Genomic DNA, 23,328 nt, shown 5'->3' on the forward strand with positions numbered 1-23,328 from the left:
TCTGATTTGCTCTCAACAAAATCCAACACTTGGTGTCGTAATCATGTGTGGCATAAAGGCATATCTTCTGCTTATGTTGAATCAGAAATCTAGAAAAACTACCTCGTCGGAAATATTTATATTAAAAAGATTTCGTTGCCTGGGATTGACAAACATGCTTGTGCTTATTTCTTAGATGAAATTCAGTCCCATTTAATGAATTACTTTTTGATACACTCTCCAATTAAAATTTTGGATAATTTGTTGTACTCATTTGTAATATCACTGAATTAATTGTTATTCAATTCAACAACAACTTTACAAAATAAAGGATTTTAATGTGGAATAGAACATTCATCTTCGGAAAAATTTTGTAAAACTAAGAAAGTAATTTATAATATTCTGCTCCTATAGTAAAAAAAATCCATTCCCCAAATTTGAATTAAAATAAGTTCTTATTTTTTGTATAAGCTTTAAGCGAGTTATTAGTTACTTAATGTTCAAGGTGGGTGGTGACATTTTTCAGCTGATTCCGCCCCAGAAGTTTTTCTTACAATAATTTTTTAAGATTTTGATATTTTTTGTTTTTTCTGTAAACACTTCTTCTGATATCGTAAATTTGATTTTGTATTGATTGGAAAGAAAATTTTTAATACCTAAAAACTTTAATTGCCATCAAATGCTAGCCACTTATCGTTGCAAGCAAATATTTTTTTCCGACTTTTCCAATGTAGGAATTCTGAGCCACTTGTGTTTTTTTTTATTTAAAAAATGTTTTTTTTATTTATAAATAAAAATTAAAACAAAATTTATGGAAGAAAAGAACATTAAAATACCTAAACTGTTTGTAGATACAAGGGTACTTTTTTTGTATTTTTCTCCAATAATATGGAGTTAAGCAGTGGACTGATCGTTAAGACACGGTTCCCAGCATATCACCGAAGTCAAACATCACTGGTTGTGGTCAGTGTGCGGGTGGATGACCACTTGGATCAGTTAGCGCAGAGACCGAGAGTGTGCGGAATTCGTCCTCGTTAATCTGTTCTACCGTAAAGTGCTCGACTTCATGTGCAGGTCGTCGGGCTGCCGAAGTGGGGGTGCCATCCCCTCTGCAGAGGATTAAAATTGTGATGGTATGTCTTCGGATCATCCTGAGGGATGTTTCCCGGACCGTCGCCAATAGCCCATTTTTCAGCTCTAATGGGACGTAAATGAACTACACCACCAACAACAACCATTAATATGAGTACTGGATTGTTTAAGAAAAGTTTAAAACTGCGTAGTAATAACGTTTAATATAAAGTTAATAAACATTACTGTTTCTGTTTAAAAGTTTTGTAATTTTTGAAGAATTGATTTAATTTTCTTTTTTCATTAAATGTTTTTAACCTTTAAATAAGAAAAATAAAATAAAAATGTTTTAAAAAATATTAAAAAACCCAAACTATTTAAAGCTTATTCTTCTTTTATTTATTAGAATGATAATTTGATTATGCCATATAGAAATATTTAATAGCTAAGCAGTTATAATATTTGACTGAAAGTCTTTTAGCATTACTATATCATTTTAAAATATTAGGGAAAAAAATTCTTCATAAGTATATAGTAACAGTTAATGGTTATATTAGAAAGAAATTATTTGTTTACTAAAGCTTTTTATTTAAAATTGTTTAATTTTCATTTATAGAATGGCAAGACCATAGTAAGTATTCTCTAAAACGTAGAAACATTTTTTCTCTTCTAATTTTTGAAGAATTTATTTAATTATTTTTTATAAAATGTTTTTCAACCTTTAAGTAAGAAAATCAAAAAACATTTATTGAAAAAAATATATTAACAATCCTAAACTACGTGAAGTCATTTTTTAAGTGATCTTTTCTTGAACTTGAAATGAAATTTTTCTGCCTAAAACATTCCAGAAATGCTTCATGGAATAATATCTTTATGTATGGATTGCTTCTTGATCTTCTGAAGATCACCAATGATACCAGATCTGTGTGAAAATGCATTGTAATCCTTAAAAATTTCCTTAGGACCCAACGTAGATTCTGAAAATACTTATATGGGACTCTGAAATGTACTCCATATAATTCAGAGAGTAAAGGTGGAATTTTGTAAAATGCATATGATAATAACTGTGGAAAATTGAGAATTTTGCTCCTGTATAAGAAAGCCTCTCTGACAGCAAATATCTGCAACCAACGATTCACTGGTCAAAATCACAGCACTTTGCCCTCCCGGGTCCTTGTTTCTCTTCTTATGAAAACGAGACAGGAATCATAATTTTGAATGAATCAGAATACACCGAAAAGAATACATAACATATATAAATACACTGAAAAGAATAGTATTTTAATACAATTAATAAAAGTTTGAAGTTATTTGCGAAAATGAATGTTAATTTCTACTGAATGAAATTACTTATTATTATGCAAAGATTCACTCCCTCTAAAGAAACTACATGAACTTAAATTTGATAAATTTATGTAATCAGGTTTCATAGTTTATAAATGTTCTTAAATATGTGCTATAAAATTTTAAAATATGTATTATGTTCAGAGCAAACTATTTGAACCTAAAATAAAAGGAAAAATTCTTATATATAAATATATTGCTTCTGTATAAAATTAAAATATTAAAATTTGTATATGAGCCAATTTTTATGTGATTTAGATTTGATGGTACATATTTTTCCTATACAAAAAATATACATCATCTTAACCATTTCTATTTATGCGTCTCTGAGTAAAGCAATTTTAAAAGTCATGACAGCAAAATTCAATAATTATTAGCAATTGGAAACTTAATACAATCTACGGATGAAGACTCTGAGACTTGTTGCCGTTAGATGGACGATGCTTTGTGTATAAATCCGTTAACTTTGGTGTCGTAATCACGTGTGGCATAAAGGCATATCCTCTGTTTATATTGAGACAGAAATCTGGAAAAACTGCCTCGTCGGAAATATTTATATTAGAAAGATTTCGTTGTCTGAGATTGGCAAACATGCGTGTGCTTATTTCTTGGATGGAATTCAGACCCATTTAATGAATTACTTTTTGATACTGTCTCCAATAAAAATTTTGGATAATTTGTTGTACTCATTTGTAATATCACTGGATTAAATGCTATTCTATTCAACAACAACTTTACAAAATAAAAGATTTTAATACGGAATAGAACATTCATCTTCGGAAAAATTTTTCAAAAATTTTGTAAAACTAAGTAAGTAATTTATAATATTCTGCTACTATTGTAAAAAAAAATCCACTCACCAAATTTGAATTTAAATAAGTTGTTATTTTTTGTATAAGCTTTAAACGAGTTATTAGTTGCTCAATGTTCAAGGTGAGTGGTGACATCTTTTAGCTGATTCCGCAACAGAAGTTTTTCTTACAATAATTTTTTAAGATTTTGATATTTTTGTTTATCTTGTAAACAATTCTTCTGATATAGTACATTTGATTTTGTATTGATTGGAAAGAAGGTTTTTAATACCTCAAAACTTTCTTTGCCATCGATAGCCACTCATCTTTGCATGCAAATATTTTTTTAGACTTTTCCAATATAGGAATTCTGAGCCACTATCATTATCGAGAATACGAAAAAAATTCTGTCTGTCATTGCGAAGACTCGAATAGATAAGAAGTATATTTGGTAACGTGTTAGTGCAAAGCTGTTGCCAGTAGCTCATTGGCTGACACATGACACTCATTTTATACCCTGCTTTTGAATCATATTTGTGATGAAATTATAAATTTAAATACTACTTTTAACTGAAAGAGAAGTTATAAATTAACTATCGATTCAAAATCTATATATATATTTCTCTTACACGGCACCAAAAAAAAGGCCTCATTACAACTCCCCGAATGGCAACGTTAGCAAATCGACCAATGATTGCTGCTAAAAATGTCACATGCCAAACAAGGCTCAACATATAGCGCTTTTAAAAACGGAACCAATAACCAGGGTGAGCATTATCAGGTTGTTCAATTCAGCTGCGGCAATCTCATACTATTAAGCTAGGCAGAAGTGAGTAGTAGATCTCTATTTCAGTATTTTGTCGAAAGCGCTTTTCTGAAGTACTTTGTACAACTAAATAAGATTCTTTTCACAACACTTAAATATTTACTTTATTTTCTTCATTTATAGAGAAGACAGTCGGCAAAGAATTTTGTTAGGTTAAAAAACATTTCGCTAAAAAAAGAACGAATTCTAAAAGAAATAAAAATAAGCAACTTAAAAAATAAAAATGCTGTTGCCAGCCATAGAATTTTTTGAAAGTTAACTTAGCAACATAAATCAAAATGACGTAGAAACGCAACTAGATCAAAATTATGATACCTGACGTAACAAATCCTTCAATTCTATAAGTGTTGTATCGCCAAATGCCCAAATTAACAATTGCAATTTCAAATTAATATTGAAATGTACAGGCTTAGAATTTTCTACAGTGAAAAGTTTTCGGAACTTCAGTATTCAAAAAAGTATACAAAAGCTAGACGAAAAGAAAGTATCAAATGAGCGAGCATAGCGAGCATTGGATTGCGAAGCAATCCGAAATGAACTGCGAAAGCAGTTCCGGGGGTTGGCGAGCTCCAGCGAGTAGGGGGCGAAGCTTCCTAGTTAAGTACATTTCCTTTATAATATTTAACAATTTCAATTATATGCGAGTCGTCTATTGAGAACATAGTTATGTTTTCTTTCAATTTTCATGAGCAGTAATAGATTTTTTTAGTCATTAAATTGAAAAATTAGGCGCATTTAACTTTTGATAAACTTTTAATTTTTGAAACACGCAATTCTATTATCACTATTTCACTAAAAACGACTCATTTCGAAAAGTTGGTAAGCGAACTTGAATAAGTTTACCCTTGTCTCTAGGCCTATATCCAGACCTGCTTCAAATTGATTATGATGTATTTTCTAGACTGATTAGTTGATCGAGAGACTTCGGAATACTAGTCTCTATGACTTAGCAATATTTAATGTCAAAAGTCCAAAATATTATTCTTTATAGACATTTTCCGTAAACGGCTGAGGGTTCTTTAAGAAAATAGCACACCCGTCAGGGACACCATGTCCATATAAAACCATCTATAAGAGTCAATTTTGTTCATTATTTTTGAACTATTTTATTGTGATGTTAAGTATTTCATGATTTTACAAATTGAATTTTACTATCGTTTTTGTCATAATTTGATAAATTTTCACATAAAAGTAGTGTGGATTTTTTTGATTTTAATTGAGTTGCCCACAGAAATGCGTTTGGTTTTTTAAACTTTTGTTATTATTTGCTAAATGTTATTATTTGATGTTTCAAGAGCGTTAATACGAAGGATTATGCTGCGAGGATAAGATGCAACCACTGACATTAAATTAATCTCTCTGCTTTTATTTTATTAGGAATTGAACTTCAAATTGATTCTTTGAAATCTATTTTTTTTTCTAAAATAAAGAAATGCACATTACTTAACTATTCGTTTACTTTCTGAGAAATGAAGTTCACTGTAAAAAATTCCGGATCGGATTCCGGTAAAAAGTTCCAGCACTGAGTTGTGTAATAGTGTTTACTTAATCCCTGTAATTAAATTAGTATTACAGTTTAAATAATGATAAAAATTTTATGGATAAAATGTTTGAGTTAAAATGGATTTTACTGACACTACACTCATGTTGCCAGCACGTTTCTTTTATCTTAATTTTATCCTGATATTTTTTACAATGTTACAGTTATATGCTAACATTGATGGTGGTGCTGCAATAACAACACACTTTCACGTAATTTACGAAAATGACAGAAATTTTAAAAAATTAATCTCACTTCTCCATTATGGCAGTTAGTAGTATGAATGGAGTTTATGGAAGAGATCACCAGTTGCAATTGCAGTGCAGAAACAATTCCTCGAAGAAACAATTCAGCGAAGAAATCAATCCTGTGAAGAAAAACTGATCTTTGAAAATCTTGAATGAGAAACTGGTAGATTTCTTAATCTTCATAATATATACATACGACAAGATAATATCTGCATAAACACGATTTGTCACCCTCAACAATAATATCGGAACCGAAAATGTGTCGGAACATTCTGACCTAGAACTCTACGATCTCAACCCTATACGCCAGAGAAACAAGAACTACTTCCTGAGAAATGTACAGGTCTGTGTCTCCAATATATGACGCCAAACCACTAAGCTAAACCACGAAACTTCGACTCACTTCACTCCATTATGTTGGAGGGAGTCTATAGCTTGTCTAAGCTAAGAACTCCTCCCGCCACAAAGTCTGAGGCTGTCTGGGGCCATGGAAACAAAAATGGCTCAATTTGGGGAGGGTAGCTTCACTCTAGGACTAACACAATAGACCGAAAGACATTCCCTTTCTCTTGCCGACCTGAGCCGAAACAACTCCAAGACAGTGATCCTCCCCCCTACTTAGTCATACCTCGTTACCGTAGACACCGCCACAGGTTCAGACGAATGTCTGGAGGAATTCTTATTTTAGAGATACTATACTTTTAGTTCTCCACACATAGGAAAACGTAGAAAATCACTGTTTCGACTGAATCGGGATACTTTATTTAAGAAAATTTAAGTTCACTGAGTTTTTGACTAATGAAGATGTTACTTACACCAGTTCAGATGAACTATACTACGATCTGGAGTGTTCGAAAAGAAAGTTGTCATAGGCCTTTGTATTTTTATTGGTTGTTATTTGCTCCCAAAAAGCGTTTCGACTGATGATAACACACACTTGCTGATCAAGAAATATTTTTTAGCGGAGATATTTAGAGTAAGGAGTGGTTTGAAGTATTTTATGGTATAGTGCAGTAATTTTGCTACTTACTCCCCGATCTAAGACCACAAGGAGCCTGTCACAGTGTAGTAGTGATATTTATTGTCCCTATATCTTAAATTTATTGTTCAAAATAATACGTCATTATCGTTAATAACAAAAGGGTTTGTTTTGAGTACGTCATTGTCATCTAGGTGTCCGACTTCTTTTTGAATTCTCTAACACATCTCTTTCGTCATCTTTTTTTACTTTGCAAATACATTTTTCCTTAATTTGGGATATAATTTCTTGAGATGTCTTCACGATTATATTTTTTAAAGATTTTTTTTAAATGTTTTAAAAATCTTTAATGTCATTCTTTTTTTTCTTAAATATTGTGCTGTTAGATAAAAATTATTTTTGTCTTTTTCAGATCTACTCGCCATCACCGGTAAGGAAAGCAAACACTTTTTGCTTTTTTAAATATGAAAAGTGGCTGTTGTAAGCATTTATATAAACATTGAAGTAATACACAAAATATGATAGTTATTAGATACAAGCCGCCGAAGGCGTTCAGCTGTCCGCCACGCTAAAGGTTTTCACAAATAAAGTTTTTTAAAACGTAGCAGGAAATCTGAAGATAAGTGGACAATTAAAGTGTTCCTGTCCTGCAATTTTGTCTTTATATCCAGTTCTGTTGCAGATGTGTTATAGCTCTTGAGGATGTTTGAAGACGTAACTTTGCTATGGTAACCTAAGGCCTATGGTAACCTAACCTATAATATAACTATCAGGTGGAGACTCGCTTTTTTTTTTAAAAAAAAATAGGCCTCAGAAATTGTAAAAGTATACAAAAGTTGCTTTCGAAATCATCATTGGCCAATAGCTGAAAACCTCTTCTAATCTTCTTTGACGTTTCTCTGATACTTCTTGGGCTCTGGAATTGCTTGTCGAAATTCGGTCATGTTCCATCCTTCTTTGACGTTCCACAGACGTTTCTTGGGCCCTTCTTCTTTGAGAATCTCTTAATATCTTTTTCTTTGACAAAATGCAAAGTTTTTTGGAAGGCGGTTTTGCCATGTCAGTAATTGGGTTTTTAAGAAGTCAACGAATACTTTAGAACAAGAATTACTATGAAAGCAAATCATGAAATTTCAATATTAAAATCTAAGTGCTTACCTGCAAACTGAAACTTTCTGAAAATAACTAGTTACTTTTAATAAAAACTGCTAAAATAAAGAATAGAGAAACCAAAGAGATCCAAGGTAAATGTGATAATTCCTTCAAAAACAAATAAATTCCTATTTTATATATTATATAGCTACAACGCTTAAGAAAAAAAAGCTAAAATGCTAAATACATGAAAAGAACACGAAAACGAGTTAATTTTTTATGGTATCAATTTCTATTTCTATATAATTTTTAATGGTATCAATTTCTATTTCTATATAATTTTTTATGGTATCAAATTCTATTTCTATATCTGTTACGTCAAGCACTCAGGTATTATAATTTGATCTAGTTGTGCTTGTATAATTTTGATCTAGTTGCGCTTTCTACGTCATTTTGTTAACATCGTTTGGTTTGTTATTTAACATCGTTTGGTTTGTTATTTCTAAGTTAACTTTCAAAAAATTGGCTGGCATCAGCATTTTTATTCTTTAAGTTGTTTATTTTTTCTTTTGGAATTCGTTCCTTTTTAGCGAAATGTTTTTCAACCTAATCGAATTCTTTGCCGACTGTTCTCTGTATATATAAAGAAAATAAAGTAAATATTTTTAAAGTGTTGTGAAAAGAATTTTTAGTTGTACAAAGTACTACAATATCGCTATAAAAATTATCGTCTTCGCTTAAGAAAAAAAAAAAAGAGCGTGGAAAGAAGAAGAAAAACTTATTATAACAATTATGAACAGCGACAAATATATCAAAGCGAAGCGTTCTATTTACGTATCGAATATGTTGCCACATTTTTAATACAAAAGTTAAACTTTTCTCCACTTTAATAAATGTAAACTAATGCGAACTTTACAATTAAATTATTAATTCCTTCGTATATTATTGGTTTAAGTTGTCGAAAATTAATATTTCAATTGTAAGGTTCGCATTAGCATACATTTACAAGAGTCGAGAAAGGTATATGCATTTTTTAATAGTTTTTTGAATATGGTTTTTGAAGACGAAAAAGCATAGATTTTCTTACAAAATGCTTCTCATTATGTCAAAACACAATTATGTGCCGAGTTTCGTGCCTGGGCGAGGCTTCTGGGGTGATATATTGTGATTGCAGACAGACAGACAAACAGACACACACACAGCCGCGTTTATTATTATGTATAGATTTATCAACAATACTATTCTAATGTGTCATATTTTTTAAAAATGTCATGTTAAAAAATGGAAAATACATATACTTATGATTTTAATAGTCAGAAAATTAAGGGAGTTGATAATTTATTTGTAATGGACCATTTTTCGAAGATTAACTAATTAAATGTCACATCCAGTAAATTTTATCTCATGTGGTTTCTTGAAATAAACAATTAGTTTTAAAAATTTTAATTAAAAAAATTATTAATTGTTTTGCGCAAAGCATTAAAATTTCTAGTAATTTTGATTTCTTGCAATTTTCTTTTTGTAAAAAACACTAAAAGTAACTTAATCGAAAGTAAAATAATTGTATTTTATTTGCATGGTTCTAAATAGCACAATTATTGTCCTCTTTCAGAATCGTGGACGTTGTAAAGAGCCTGAAAGCAAGTAATGATATCTCTGTTAGAACTGTAAAATGATGCTCACGAGGTTATGGGAAATACAACATGTTTAATTTTATGCATAATAAATTATTAAATAATGTATTAAAAATGTGTTTTCTTGATTTCATGTGTGTTTTCTTATATAATTAACATGGAATGAAAATTATGAGATAAATCAGATTAGGAATCTTTCTTTTTTCGCATAAAGTTAATAGTAACAAGACAATCAAATACTATAACAGCGAAAAAAGAAAAAAAGGATCCATAAATTTCAAGTGCAATTACATGTAATCACCAAAAGTTATCATCCGTTATTTCTAAATTCGGTTTATTAACTTAGTACTTGTATGCTATTGACAACGAACTGGAAAACATCCTGAGGATGATCCTTGGACATGCCATCCCAATTTTGATCCTCCGTAGGGAATATCTTCCTCGATTTGGAAGCTCGACTATGAAACCAAACTTCTGGAAAACATCCTGAAGATGATCCTTAGATTTGCCATCCAAATTTTCACCCTCCCTAGAGAATAGTTTCCTCGCTTTGGAAGCCCGATTTTGAAGCCGAGCATCTGGAAAACACCCTGATTATGATCCTTAGACATGCTATCCCAATTTTGATCCTCCGAATGGAATAGCTTCCTCGTTTTGGAAGAGCGACTACAAAGCAGAGCACTTTATTGCCAAGCATTTTAACACGATTATTAAAAACGTAGCACTAAAGTTGATATTTTTTTCATCAAATTAATTTTTTAATTTAATATTATGTCCAAAATTTGGTGACAAGTTTCAAGGATAGACATAACAATCCTTATAAAACGAAACTTTCATATTCATTTAATGACTAACAGCAGTTGCTATTTTCTGCAGTTAGCTTCGGTGCTCGTCTGTAAAAACTTTAGAATCAATTCATGAAACAGAGTAGGACGAAAAAACTGAATTTTTTATGCCTTAAATAAATAAATAAATAAATTAAATAAAATTTTTTTTAAAATCGATTGGTTTTCTTATCGCGCTCAAAATTTATAAAAACATATCTGAATTTTTAAGACCTTTTAATGTACAACCATTATTCGATTGCTTCTTATTCCTATTTTTTAATTAAAAAAACTTAAAATTAATTATAATGTCATAATTTTTTCATATTATGAACTGATCGAGCAATGTATTTGAAAAACGCTATCGATCCTACTTTTTTTCAGTTTTTCTTCGATAGAACAAAATTTATATGGTTCTTGAAAATAATTTGATTCTTGAAAGTTTTACGCCAAATTTTGAGCCATCTGTAACACAATGAATCGAAGACTGCATTTATCAGGCAGGCGTTTAAATGTCAACTCACCTGAGAGATTTTTCATAAGAGTGAACAAAATGAACACAGTTTTTTTTTCATTTGATGCCGTTTTGAAGAAGGAATTAAAATTTCTGTTGATAAAAATAAAATATGCGGGATATTTAAAAAAAGTGCTAGGGGACTAGAAAAAGATTTTAGAAAAATTCATTTATTTTTACATTGTCTTTTCTCAGAACATTTCAGCTTAGTTACTGTGGTGTGGCTAACTCAAAAAGGGGGGTGACTAACATTAAGTCAAATTAAGATTAAATAAAATTTAGATACTAATTATGTAAAGGCCGAAAAAGTATAAATGGTGTACAGAGGAAGTGGGTGCAAACATTAAGGTAAGCGCAACAAAGGAGCATGCTGAAAAAAAGGAAGAGAACACAACTTATACTGTAAAATTACTCACCAGACTCATAGTTAATGATGCAGAAAATCATAGTTTATTTATAAAATAACATTTAAAAACAAGTAAAAATGCTTGGCAAACATGCCAACACCAGAAATCTCGGCCTAAGCCGCAAAAACTAAACAAAACTACAATTGAGAGAAAAACAACTGCTACTGACTATTTCTTCATTATGAAGATAGGGGAGAAAACTCTCGCCAAAAAAATTAAACTTTTGCGAATAACCATTCGGTTGGCTGAAGAAGGATCAGAGGGGCAAATCACAGAGCTGCAAATATTGGCCAACTGGCGAAATTAATTATTAAGCTCCATGCCAAACATGAAGCGGGGTTGTCTAAAGTGGTGACACACCTGGTAAAGAATTTTGTGGAATGTACTGGAACATTCTTGGCGCCATCATAAGATCAAAAGGGGCGCTTTGCATTTGATGCAAGACGAAACGTGGGAAAGGTGACTTGGTGTTATTCTTCTCCATCCAACAATAGGGGTTTGCTGACTGGACATACATCTTGCTGTCAGCAAGTAACAAAAGGAGGAATCTTCTTTTAAAGGAAGAACATACATGCAGANATGTCTCAAAGTTGAAAATTAGTGATGCAGTTTTAAAAGCTGTCTCTCTCGAAACAATGGAATATTTTACAATGGATAAATTATAAACAATGGATTAATTATAAACACAGCAATGGTTAAGAATATATAAGGACGATCCCTCACGGCCATGAACTTCCTCACACCTTTAGGAAGCCACTTATCACTGACTTCAACTGCCCTAGAACCTTGACATCGGTAATAGCAAGTCTTAGAAAATATCATTTCACAGAGATGAAAATTTCTCCCGGACAAAACTTGGACATACGTTCCCTACAGAAACTGCCCGGAAGTTATGTTGGCATAAACACATTTTCGAGTGCCCCGTACTCACCACACATGTTTTGAAATTGAGATGGGCACCATTTGAGGACAATCTATGAGCTGTTCATTATAGTCAAGAGGCGCCGAAGCTGACGGTAGCAATAGTCCAGACCTTTGATGTTGTCTGAAGATCTATGGACATGAAAACAGCTTCCCTGAGTGTGACTCAGATGAGTACAGGTTTTTTTACCTTTATATTTTACTGAAAACACCCAATCATATGCATCAGATTGTATTTTTGCAAATAGTTAGAAGGCAGAGCGCGTTTACAAGTTGCGATTTCAGCTTTTAATTTTACCGTCCGTTTGCAGTCGAGGTTTTTTCTACAATAAATATAGAACGCAACATCTAAGAGTTTACAACTCTCAATTTTTCCGGTCACCACATAACGCATGGAAACCATAAATAAATTGGTCACTAAGCTTTGAAGTATAAAAATGTTAACATTCATAGTAGTGAGTGATTTTTTGTGCTGGACAGACACCCTCGATCTGTACAAAGATCTGTTGTTGTTGTTGCCGCTTATCCTCATCTGGCCTGACGAAGTCAGATCAGATCTATGAACCCATTGATCTGAATGAAATCGGAGACCAAAAGAGGAGAAGAAAAGATGTCCTCCCAGAGAAGACCAAGACAATCCAGGATATGATTGGCGAAAGCACGGTGTAGATGGCATTTCGGGCAGAGGGAGTAGGTTTTAATGCCATTAGAAAATAGTAAACCTTTCACATGGCCGGTAGGTAGGCAGGAGAGGATGGTGAAGACTCTCCTTTCAAATGGGAGATTTAAAGAAACTCAAGGCTTATTTCCTTTGTACCATTGGTGGGTCGGAGGAATCAGCCAGTCTCTGAGAGGCTGGGATTTCATTAGGGAGTTAAGTTCAAGATAGGTGAGATCGGAAGAGGTAGGGTGCGGTAGGCTGCAACCCTCTTTAGCAAGGTTGTCCGTTAAGTTGTTGCCTTCGAGACCGTGACAAGGAACCAGTTGACAAAGATCTAAATTAATACATCTTATGTGACACGACGAGTTGAATCCGTGAAAATGAATGAATATAATCTTATCTTGTTCGAATATTTGATCTCGTTGAATATTTGTACCAAACAGTTTATTTTATTTAATTGTCAATTGTGACTTCCTTAGCACACTTGTAAAATTACGCACTTGTTTTTTTGTAGTTGCAACAGACAATTTAAATCTCTCATGAAAAAAGCACCTGAAATTAAAAAAAATATTCTTTTTTCAATACTTTGCTCTGAAAAAAAAAACTACCTCGAAGTTCAATTGTGGAGCATTCACCAATCTGTTTCGTTATCATATATGGGAATGTTACTTTCAATTATATTTTAGTTTAAATGTCAAAAATTTAAAATTCAGGAAACAAAATTTATTGATCAGGGTAGAGGTGACTGGTGTCACCTTGGAGCCAAAATTTTGTGAGACAATCACCACTTCAAAGTTTCATTAGTTGAATGTTCGACCAATTCCTCATAAATCTGAACCTCTGTGGTTTCAATATTCACAAAAGGGATCATAACCCAATAACCCATTGAGAGACTTCCAGGGAAAAAAATATATTTAAAACGATCAGAAAATCCAGGCGCAAAGAGTCAAGGTGTTGACAATATTCTTGTTCATCATTAAGGCGAATTTCACCTGCTTGGCTGAACTCATTCCAACCAAAATTCTGCCTCCACGAAATGCATTTTTTCAGAAAGGCAGGACTGACTGATTTTGTCGGGATAAAATTGAGCTCGTCGCCTTGAAGTTGTAAATTAATGCCATTAAGTTTTACAAGTAAATCCGCCCAAGTCTTTCTTAAATTCTAGCAATCTGTCTCTCAGAGCTACATTTCTGTTCCAGAGTAACTCAAGCACAGAGTCGAAAAGATTCCAAAACCTATTAACAAACGCTCCTTTGGAAAGTCAGAGAATCTCGGTGTGCAGTAGCAAGCGATTGAATTCCTCATCATACACAGGTGTCTGAATAATCAATAGTTAAGAGCATTACTGTGAATTTTATTCACAGCAAATATGATATATTGCAATAACTGGTGCAAATGGTCAATGAGATTTTTTCCTACTAAATGAGGGTCTGTGAATCACGCAGTGAACAGCTAAAATATCTGGTATTTCCCATTTCAAAAGGGCGATAAACCCACTATGTCGACAAACCATTGCAGGAGCTCCATCAGTGGCAATCGACATAATATTGGCAAGAACAGTGTTTTTATCTGCAAAATAATTTTGGTCAGTATTAAAAATAGATTCCCCTTTGGTATTTACGATACCGCCCCCGTTGAGATGTTGAAACAGTGATTTATATGAAATCAATGTGCTTAAATTTGTGAATGCTCGAAATTTTTTTAAACTCTAATACTTTAGAAAATTTTTTACACCTAGTTTGTTATCAAAACTTTGGATTCTCTATTGATTTTTTTTATTGATTCTGTGCTTTGTGAAGTGCTTTAGAGCTCCTTTTCTTTTAATTTACTCAAGCAGTTGCTGATGCATTCTCTGGTTTTCTACAAGTTCCATCATTCAGAAAGGAAAAAATATTTATACTATTTTGAAATATTCAAATAAAATGCTAACATTCAGTTAATGTTTTCAAAGAAAAAAAATTATTTGTGAAATTATTTGTGAAATTATAAGTTATTCATAGTAAAAAGTCTGAAAAGGAAAAATAATTGTACTATTTTGAAACATACAAATAAAATGCTAGCATTCATTTAGTTTTTTCAAAGAAAAAAATCGTTTAATTGTGAAATTAGAAATTATTTTTTCGTAAAAAGTCAGAAAGGCAAAAATAATTGTGCTATTTTGAAACATACAAATAAAATGCTGGCATTCATTTAGTTTTTGCAAGGAAAAAAAATAGTCTAATTGTGAAATTATAAATTATTTATTGTAAAAGTCTAAAAGGGAAGAATAATTGTACTGTTTTGAAACACACAAATAAATTGCAAACATTCATTTAGTTTTTTCAAGGAAAAAAAATAGTTTAATTGAAATATTATAAATTATTTATTGGAAAAGTCTAAAGGAAAAAAAATAATTGCACAGTTTTGAAACATGCAAGTAAAATGCTAACATTCATTTAATTTTTTCAAAGAAAAAAAATTTATTTGCGAAATTATAAATTATTTAAAGTAAAAAGTCTGAAAGAGAAAAATAATTGCACAATCTTGAAACATACAAATAGAATGCTAACATTTATTTAGTTTTTTTTAAAAAAAATTAGTTCAATTGCGAAATTTATGAATTATTTATCGAAAAATGTCAGAAAGGGAAAAATAAATGTATTATTTTGAAACTTACAAAAAACGTGAACTTTCATTTAGTTTTAGTTTTTTCAAAGATAAAAATAGTTTAATTGTGAAATTATAAATTATTTATCGTAAAAAGTAGTTGCCTTTTTCAGTAAAATTCCTACTTTCCTACTTTCCTACTTTCGTTTGTCTATCAAACCCGCATGACACATTAGAAAATACTAGGTGAAAATGTTAAAACTTTTTCATTAATTTGTTATATCGTTATAACTATATGATGCATAAATATTTTCAGCTCTCAATTACGCTTAAACTATTTTAGTAATATAAATTGGAAAAAGAAGCACCGGAATTATTTAGTAGAAAGAACCAAAATCATTTTGTTTCCGTTGAAAAAAAATGAAGCAACACCTGTCAAAAATCAATTTGTTTTCGTTTAAGATATGAATAAGATAAGGAGAATTATAATACTTGAAAAAATAAGTTGCTGGCATACATTAGTAAATACAAATATTAAAATTCAGTTCATTTCACATATGCTTTTAATTTCTTAATTAAAAAATAACAATTTTAAAAGGGCGATTGCTCCTGTCTAACTATGTTCAAAAACTTTTTTATTCATTTATTTATTTCTACTATGTTCTACGTATTGAATTGAGAAAATGATATTTTTGAATTAGTAAAGGCAAAATTTTTATTTTTGTTTTGATGTATAGGTTTTTGTTTAAGGTTTGAAATGCAAAGCGATAAGGTCACATTAAGCACCAGTTTTTCAATTTTTGTTGTTAAAATTGAAAGAAAAGAATTATAATTACTCTCATCTTGTGATACGAAAAATCCTTCCTTCGGCCTTCGTTGTCTAATAGGCTTCATTTTTCAAGCAATTTAAATCTTGATTTTTTAGCAGACAAATACTGTCTCAAAATGAAGAGAGATATGAAAACTTTCTTCTCTAGGTTATGCTAGCATTTTCATTACATAGATTATACAATTAAAAATGCTATAAAATCTATTTAGAAAATGTTGAGTTTGAGAAAAATTGTTTTTAGATAAATTACTTATATAGGCTTTGACATTTACTGTTCAGTCGAATTTTATCCTGCTGTATTGTAGGTAAGGCTAACAGACCTTGAAAATTACATGTAACAGACTCAATACATGCTTTTACATCATTCGGAAATGATCTCCTTAAAGAGTCCTGTAATGCAATGGCTATACTTTCTGAGTCAAACCTTCATATGTTGTTAAAGGTCTCTGGTAGAACCTTACCTATGAGAATGAGGCAAAGGAAATTCATTTTATTTTAGTAGTTATTGATAGCTAACATGTCTGGATAGATAAGTTATATATTTTAAGCCATTGCTTTCCTTTTATACAGCTCTGTTGAAATATAAAAAAAAATAAATGCAACATTTATAGATATGAATAATTTAATAGCCGAAGCCTATTAGACTTATTCTTTCAATAAATTTCTGTAATACTTTAGTAACGTTATGATTAATGCAGCAAATAAAGTGAATAAATAATTATGATTATTTATTCAGATATAAAGCTACACTTGTTTATTCAATTTTTCCATCCATTAAAATCTTGATTTGGAGTTAAAGAATGAAATTTTGTATTTCAGTTGCTGCTCGGGTCAATAATGAGTTCTATTTTTGTGTCCAAAAAACTATTTTCTAATTTATTTTATAGACATGATGAAAAGAAAACGTATTAAATTAAATGGTAGTGATTATAATTCGAATGGCAAACATTCTGGTTTACTCGTAGTTTGTTAAGTTTAAAATAAAATACTGGAGTTATGTTATTCATTACTTGATTAATAAAAATGACCACTTTATACTTTTCGAATTCTCATTTCAAATTTTTGCATTCTGCAAAAAACCTCCTTATATATTTGTTTTAGTTATTTAATTTTTTGGATTTTTACAAGGAAATATTATTTTGTCCCACTAAAAAATTCACTATTTGTCATGAGCATTACGACTAAAATATATCTCAGGTAAATAAGATCTTTTAAAAACAGAGGATAATTCATAGTAACAAATAACTATTTAGAAAAATTATATCGAAGTTTTCGAAGATACTGATTTCAAATTATTAAGTCCAGCAAAGCATTGCATAACTATACTAAGCATTACTATATTATAAAGCTAGTGCATTACTATAAACACAAAAATTTAGGCATTTCTTAAGTTCATAGCTATAAATAATTAATGAAAGATTTAACTTTTTTTGTTTATAGATCCGTATGATCTAAAACACACTCAATTTGACGATGTAATTTCAAAATGAAGTGCCATTTCAAAATTATTCTACAAATTAATTATATTTAAAATTAATTTTAAGCACTTATTTATTGATCAAATGGCTTGAATACCTAGATATAAGTTTTGAAAAAACTTGAAAACTCAGAATAAATATAATTTTCTATTTAATTAAATGTTTTCGTCATTAACAGATTCGTTAATGAAAATTATTTCATTCATCTAAATTCACAAGTGTGTTACATATTTGTCATTGGGGTATAGGATTATAAATTTTAGTAAAAGAATAATTGTAGTTTAACCAATCATTAAAAAAATATGTAGAGAAACGTGACGTAAGACATTGGAGCAGCAAATTTTAAACTCGTTATATTAGTTAGACAATAAAAGTCAAGTGTTCAAAACTTTCTCTACCCTCCCTCCATTTTGGGAGTAATAAGGTTGAATTTTATGAAAAAAAAATGTATTTTTAGCATTGGAAAGAACTAAGTCGGAAAAATGTGCTTATCTGGAAGCTGTATTCTACAAAACTGCTTTTTAGAGTAGGTTTCTATGCAAGAAATGTTCATTGAAAGATATGTTACAGTTCTTTTTTTACAGTAATAGGTATGATTGTTTTTTGTATACAGAAATGTTTATTGAAATTTTTCATTTTTGTCATTGATTTGTTTTAAAATTTATTATATATTTTGTAGTTTGTATCACTAGACAATATGGTTGAAAATGGTGGAAATAATTTACCATTAATTCTTTTTTTTACCAGATTTACATTTAATTAAAAATTTTCCAAGATGAAGAAAAGAAAATTTTCGGAGAGGGTTATAATATAGAATGTCTCATTCGAGTTTTTCTATATTAACTCATAGCGTATAATAGATATCTTTATTGGTTTTAAGACACAAGAATCGTTTTTTTACGAAGAGTTATAAAATGTCAATATTCCAATAAAAAAGTTGTTTAGTATCTAATTTTTGAAAGAAAAACTAAAAAATCAATATATACCCGTTTCTCTTATTAAAAATATGAATAAATAATGAAGCAATTTTCATATAAATAAATTTTTAACTTTTGTCTCATTCAAATAATAATGTTAAGGGGTAAGACTTTGGTAAGTTGTATTTTCGATATTTTTATGCTTCATAAAAATTGAAAAATATTTATTTAGTTTCTATATTTATAATCAGTCAGTACCGAGAAAAATAACTATGCATATTTATAGAGAGAAATATGCATAGGCTAAAATTTTATTTTGCCATAAACTTTTAAAATTAAAACTTTAGTTAAAACAAGAAATCCTACATTTTTTTAATTTTTGTGGCTTATCATAAATCAATGCCCTTTGACTAAACTAAGAAATTTTTATATTTTAAGTATCATTAATTATCATTAATTTTAAATTTTAAATATCAAAAAATTACGTTTTTAAAGTGCAAACTATAACATTAAAAGAATTGGGTGTGTTATATATTTATATCTCTTTAAGTTGTTTTAAATAATATTTCTGCCAAAACAGGAGCAAAGAACGTGTGGGTACTACGCTCGAAGAGAATAGTATTTGTATAGATCTTTTTCGCAGTTACAATATTAATAGTCTACTTTTGATATGAGATGAATATTTTTGGATAAATCGTCGTAGGAAGGCATTGGCCCATATTGGGCTGTCTGGCCGATTATGATGATGATGAATGTTCTTCAATTACATATTTTGCGGTATATTTCAATATTAAATCACAAAAAAACAATTTTCTCAAAATTATAATCCTAGTTAACATAGCCAGATTAATTTTTTAATAACATTAAACCATGAAATTAACGATACGAAATTCCAAAATTACATCTGTTTATAAAAGGCTAATTGTTTAACTGTGCAATAAATTTCAATTGCGTGTATCAGAGATAAAAGTCGATAATGAATTTTCAAGTTTATCATTAACTTTCACTCACTTAAATTGCAGACTTAAAAATAGTTTTGGTAGTAAGAGAAAACGGAATTTGCTTTAAATCAGACAAAAAATTACAAAAGTGTTTCTAAGGTATTAGCAAATTTTAAATGTACCCATTATCATTACTTTCAATGCAGTTAAAATATATTAAATCTAAGGATTTACTAGTCGCAACTTCATAAATTATTAACAAATTATATATGAACTAAATGTATTGCTAAATGCAACATTTTAAGTTTATTTTTGTCTGATAATTTAAGACTAAAAGTTCTTCACCTAAAAATTCTTTTTAAACTAATAACTCCTCATCTCACATGAAAAACCTCATGTAATAATATAGTTTAATACTGGTAAAAAATTATGGAATCAGCATGCTCGTATTTTAATCGTAAAATTTTACGAAAGAGAAATTCTGTTTTGTATTACAGTATTATTTACCAAATCAATGTTATTAAATAAATATTGTTATACTAATGTAAAAATTACGCTGTAATTTTCAGGGTAAAAATGGGTTTTACAGATGCTACACTCAGGAATTTTTGCAGAATTTTTTACACTGTATATTTCTATGGCGGAGACAAAAATTTGTAGCATTTAGAGATAATTGAATTTTCAATGAAAAGTGCAAAGAATAAACATATTACTCTAACCAGAAATACTTATTTAAATATATCAGATTATTTAATTCCTTTATTTAAGAATCTTTTTGTTGTTAGACGAAACTATTTGTATCGTTTTTCTTTTTTTATAAAGAAACTGAACAACTCAAATATTTCTTGTCTGCAATAATAAAATAAAGAGTTTGTCTGTGTGAGCATCTTTTTTATAATTCAAGAATCGCTTGTTCTATCATCCTAAAATTTTGACATATTTTACATCCGATTTTAATTAATTTGTTCGGAAGGGCCGTGAGTAAAAAATGGAAATATTTCATTCGCTTAGAACTCGCCGTTGATAAAAATGACACTGCTTCCAAATATTTTAAAGATTTCATCAGTGATATTTTGCTCTCATTAAAAAAAATATTTTTTATTCTCTATATGAGATGAACTTCATGATCTGCATGAACCTGATAGCCTTAGCGGATCACGTCTCCAAACTAGTATTCCTAAAGTTATATGAAAACTCGTGTTTATTTGTTTACGTTATGCTTTAAAAATACAATTCTATAAAACTTAATCATTTAAAATCAGCATAATTGAAAGAAAAAAAAGTTATGTATTTAAAGTGAAAACTAATGGAGAAACAGAACTAATTTGTAAAGGAAGGTACTAATTCGTAAAGGAAAAGTCCTTTTGTAGAATCGGGACTCACTTAGTTTATGAAACTCCCGTTTCTGATATCATGATGATGCTTAATTAGTTTTAATAGTTTTAGCTAAATTCCTTTTCATATTGTGCTAATAGAGGATCCTAATATTTTATATAAAAGACATACATTTAAAAAAAAAATTAACTGGTGAATTTAGACAAAATGGATGAATTAAGGAATGAATTAAATACTTTTGATTTGTAATTACTGAAAAATTGTTGCTCTCATTAAAAAGAATCTCAAAAATATTATTTTTTTCTCTCTCTTATATTGTCAAAAATTTCGGATAAAATTACAGTATAAAGTTCCGGCACTTTAGGTTCTTTATCCGTAAAATCTGACTTCACGGTAAAATATTATAGCGTAATTTTCACAGTAATATAGATTTAATGAGAGTGATTCAGTGATTTTACAGCAACTACCACTGTAAAAATTACAGTACATCAGATTTTTCTTCTACAGCATTCACCGGTAAGATTGGATTTTACGTTAAAAAGTATCTGCACCGAGTGCTGGTTCTTTTTACCGTAATTTGATCTGGAATTTTTTACAGTGTTTCTTGAATCCACATAGCGATTTTCGTTCTTACGCAATTGAAAAGAACAAACCATTTAAGAAAATTATTACGCAAAAAACATTCGAGCACGCACTGACTTATTTTCTGAGATCAACTTTTTTTAAACGTTTCAGAACAATCATCATACATATTAAAAGCAATCTTAATTGTCTCGATTTTAATCCTAATTCTTTACTGGTTATTATACATATCGATAATATTATTTTATTCATGATTGAAGCATGAAAATTTCAATTACAACATGTTATATTAAGTAGTTGGATAAATAACTTAGATTTTTAGACTAAGATTATAACTATTAGATCTACTAAGATTTTTGGACTAGATTATAATTTTATTGACGAAAAATCCTGTGTAATATCGATCCTGTTATTTTTATGGGTAAGAAAAATAACGTGTATTACTCTTGACAGTTTTTTTGGCAAAACAACTGGAAAAATTTTTTGTAGAATGAAATTTTCCTCAATAACCTGGATATAAAATGACCACATTTATAGAAAAATAAATTTTGTTTATCCAGAATATTTTGTGGGGAGAGGGATCCTATTCAGAATGCAAAATATCGCGTTTCTAATTGGCTAGCACATTTTAAAGGGACTCTTCAAATCCGTAAGTACGTAAAAATTTGACTTAATCTCAAATATTCTAATGCAGTAGTTTTAATTTTTCAGACTATGCATAAAACATATAAATTTCTGGTTGAAGTATAGTGCGCATCAACATATGTGTAAATGTATGATAAATTCATGTTATATTCTTGAAATCCCAAAAATCTCTTAATCAAAATTTAATAAATTTTTGTTTGAATTATAGTACCTGACGAAATATTTATAAATGTACAACCCGACATTGTCGGCTAGCATGATCATCTTTATTAGAATATTTTTTGAACTGATCTTTGTCATCTGAACTTTAGTATTAACCAAGAGAATCTCTATTTAATTTTTTTTCTTATATTTTTACCTCTTCTCTAAGCCTAACAATTTCATTTTTTAAATTATTATGTTAACCAAATTTTTTCACCGACTACCTATTACCCGCAGCTTTGCCCACTGGGATGTATTTTGAATTCAATCTATGTATCACAATCTGTAATCTATATACCGTAATCTAACAGCAGCTGAATATGAAGAATTTCTACGATCTCCGGATCACGAACTTAAGGAAATGGTAGATTAATTCACCGAGTGCAGCTTTGTCTGAGTGCGTAATCTTAATTGTATATTCACTTTATTTGATGTATTATCCTTTGCCTTATTAAAGTATTATACAAATTCCAATAAACGAAATTGAGACAATGTGATTAAACATCACATTTATTTTCATATTTTATCAGAAGTATATAAAAGGGAAACAATTGCAGAAAGTGTATAACCTACCATTAAAGAAGTCAATCATATACCATAAAAAATGCAGCTCCTCGGCCTCGTTCTCATATCGAGTTTGGCATTCTTTTGGGTAAGTATAATAAAAAAAGCAGTTTAATGGCTTTATTTTCACCATCTGATATATTTGTTTAGGACATTCAATCAATGCAATAACTCTTTTCTAAATTGAGGAAGTGATAGGAAGTTAAAAATTTGGTAAACTATTAATTTAAAATTTTATATATTTGTAACTATCAGCAACTGTTTTCGACTATTAAAATGAAATGGAATGTATAAAATATAAAATGATAAAAGATAATAAAAATTAAGTAAAATTTATTTTTGCATGGAATTATCTTTGGATATATGAATTTTATAATTGCGTGTAAAAAGTCTTCTATTCTCTCAAAAAGTTCTTGAAG

At 29.8% G+C, this 23,328-nt stretch overlaps 1 protein-coding gene across 7 annotated transcripts in view; it reads left to right on the forward strand.

The window, feature by feature from the left end:
- Positions 1-23,328, forward strand: part of LOC122271484 (uncharacterized) — a 126,304-nt gene that overhangs the window by 79,726 nt on the left and 23,250 nt on the right. Inside the window, exon 1 of one of the 7 annotated variants that reach the window (XM_071188295.1) lies at positions 22,833-22,997. The exons of 5 other annotated variants lie outside the window; for them this stretch is intronic. In XM_071188295.1, coding sequence (XP_071044396.1) covers positions 22,950-22,997 — 48 coding nt within the window. In that variant the 5' untranslated portion in view covers positions 22,833-22,949. Of the gene's footprint in view, positions 1-22,832; positions 22,998-23,328 lie in introns of those variants that run through there. One more of the 7 variants, XR_011638402.1, reaches the window with a different exon arrangement.

The sequence above is a fragment of the Parasteatoda tepidariorum genome, chromosome 1, assembly GCF_043381705.1.
Source record: "Parasteatoda tepidariorum isolate YZ-2023 chromosome 1, CAS_Ptep_4.0, whole genome shotgun sequence".
NCBI classification, from domain to species: Eukaryota; Metazoa; Arthropoda; class Arachnida; order Araneae; family Theridiidae; genus Parasteatoda; species Parasteatoda tepidariorum.